A 530-nucleotide genomic window follows, 5' to 3' on the forward strand; every position below is an offset into this window, starting at 1 on the left:
CACGGGCACAGGGTGCCCAGAGAGGTTGTGGAGTCTCCCTCCTTGGAGATATTGAAAAGCCATCTAGACATTGTCGTGGGCAACTGGCTCTAGGTGGCCCTGCTTGAACAGAGGGTTGGACAGGATGACCTCCAGAGGTCCCTTCCAATCTCAACCATTCTGTGATCCTGTGATCCCTTCATTCCCCCATTTCCCTGCCTACAAACCACTGTTTGGCATCCCCTCGCCCACCGCAAGGAACTCCCCTGCCATGTTTTTGGGTCCATATACTGCTGCATATGCCAACAGCACCGCCACTGTTTCCCTCTCTGCGCATAGCCAGCACCACCCTGTCCCCAGGGCCCACGGAACACCTAAGCAGGGAACTCCCCACTTACCCACGAGGACCGCCTGCCCGTCCACCCGAGCACGGTGCTTGTAGAGCGTCAGGGCGAAGGTGGAGAGCTGCTGGGGGCGGCTGCGCCCGTGTTAAGGAGCTGACGGAGGAGCACGTCCCCCCACTCCGCAGCGACCGCTGGCGCCGGGCCGGC

At 61.1% G+C, this 530-nt stretch overlaps 1 protein-coding gene across 1 annotated transcript in view; it reads right to left on the reverse strand.

The window, feature by feature from the left end:
- Positions 1-468, reverse strand: part of RABL2B (RAB, member of RAS oncogene family-like 2B) — a gene marked incomplete at its 5' end in the record, with an annotated part of 12,071 nt that extends 11,603 nt beyond the window's left edge. Inside the window, one exon of the mRNA XM_009332566.1 lies at positions 378-468. Within this exon, the coding sequence (XP_009330841.1) occupies positions 378-468 (91 nt within the window). The remainder of the gene's footprint in view (positions 1-377) is intronic.
- Between the last annotated feature and the right edge of the window lie 62 nt (positions 469-530).

Source organism: Pygoscelis adeliae, unplaced genomic scaffold (assembly GCF_000699105.1).
Source record: "Pygoscelis adeliae isolate BGI_AS28 unplaced genomic scaffold, ASM69910v1 Scaffold649, whole genome shotgun sequence".
NCBI lineage: Eukaryota > Metazoa > Chordata > Aves > Sphenisciformes > Spheniscidae > Pygoscelis > Pygoscelis adeliae.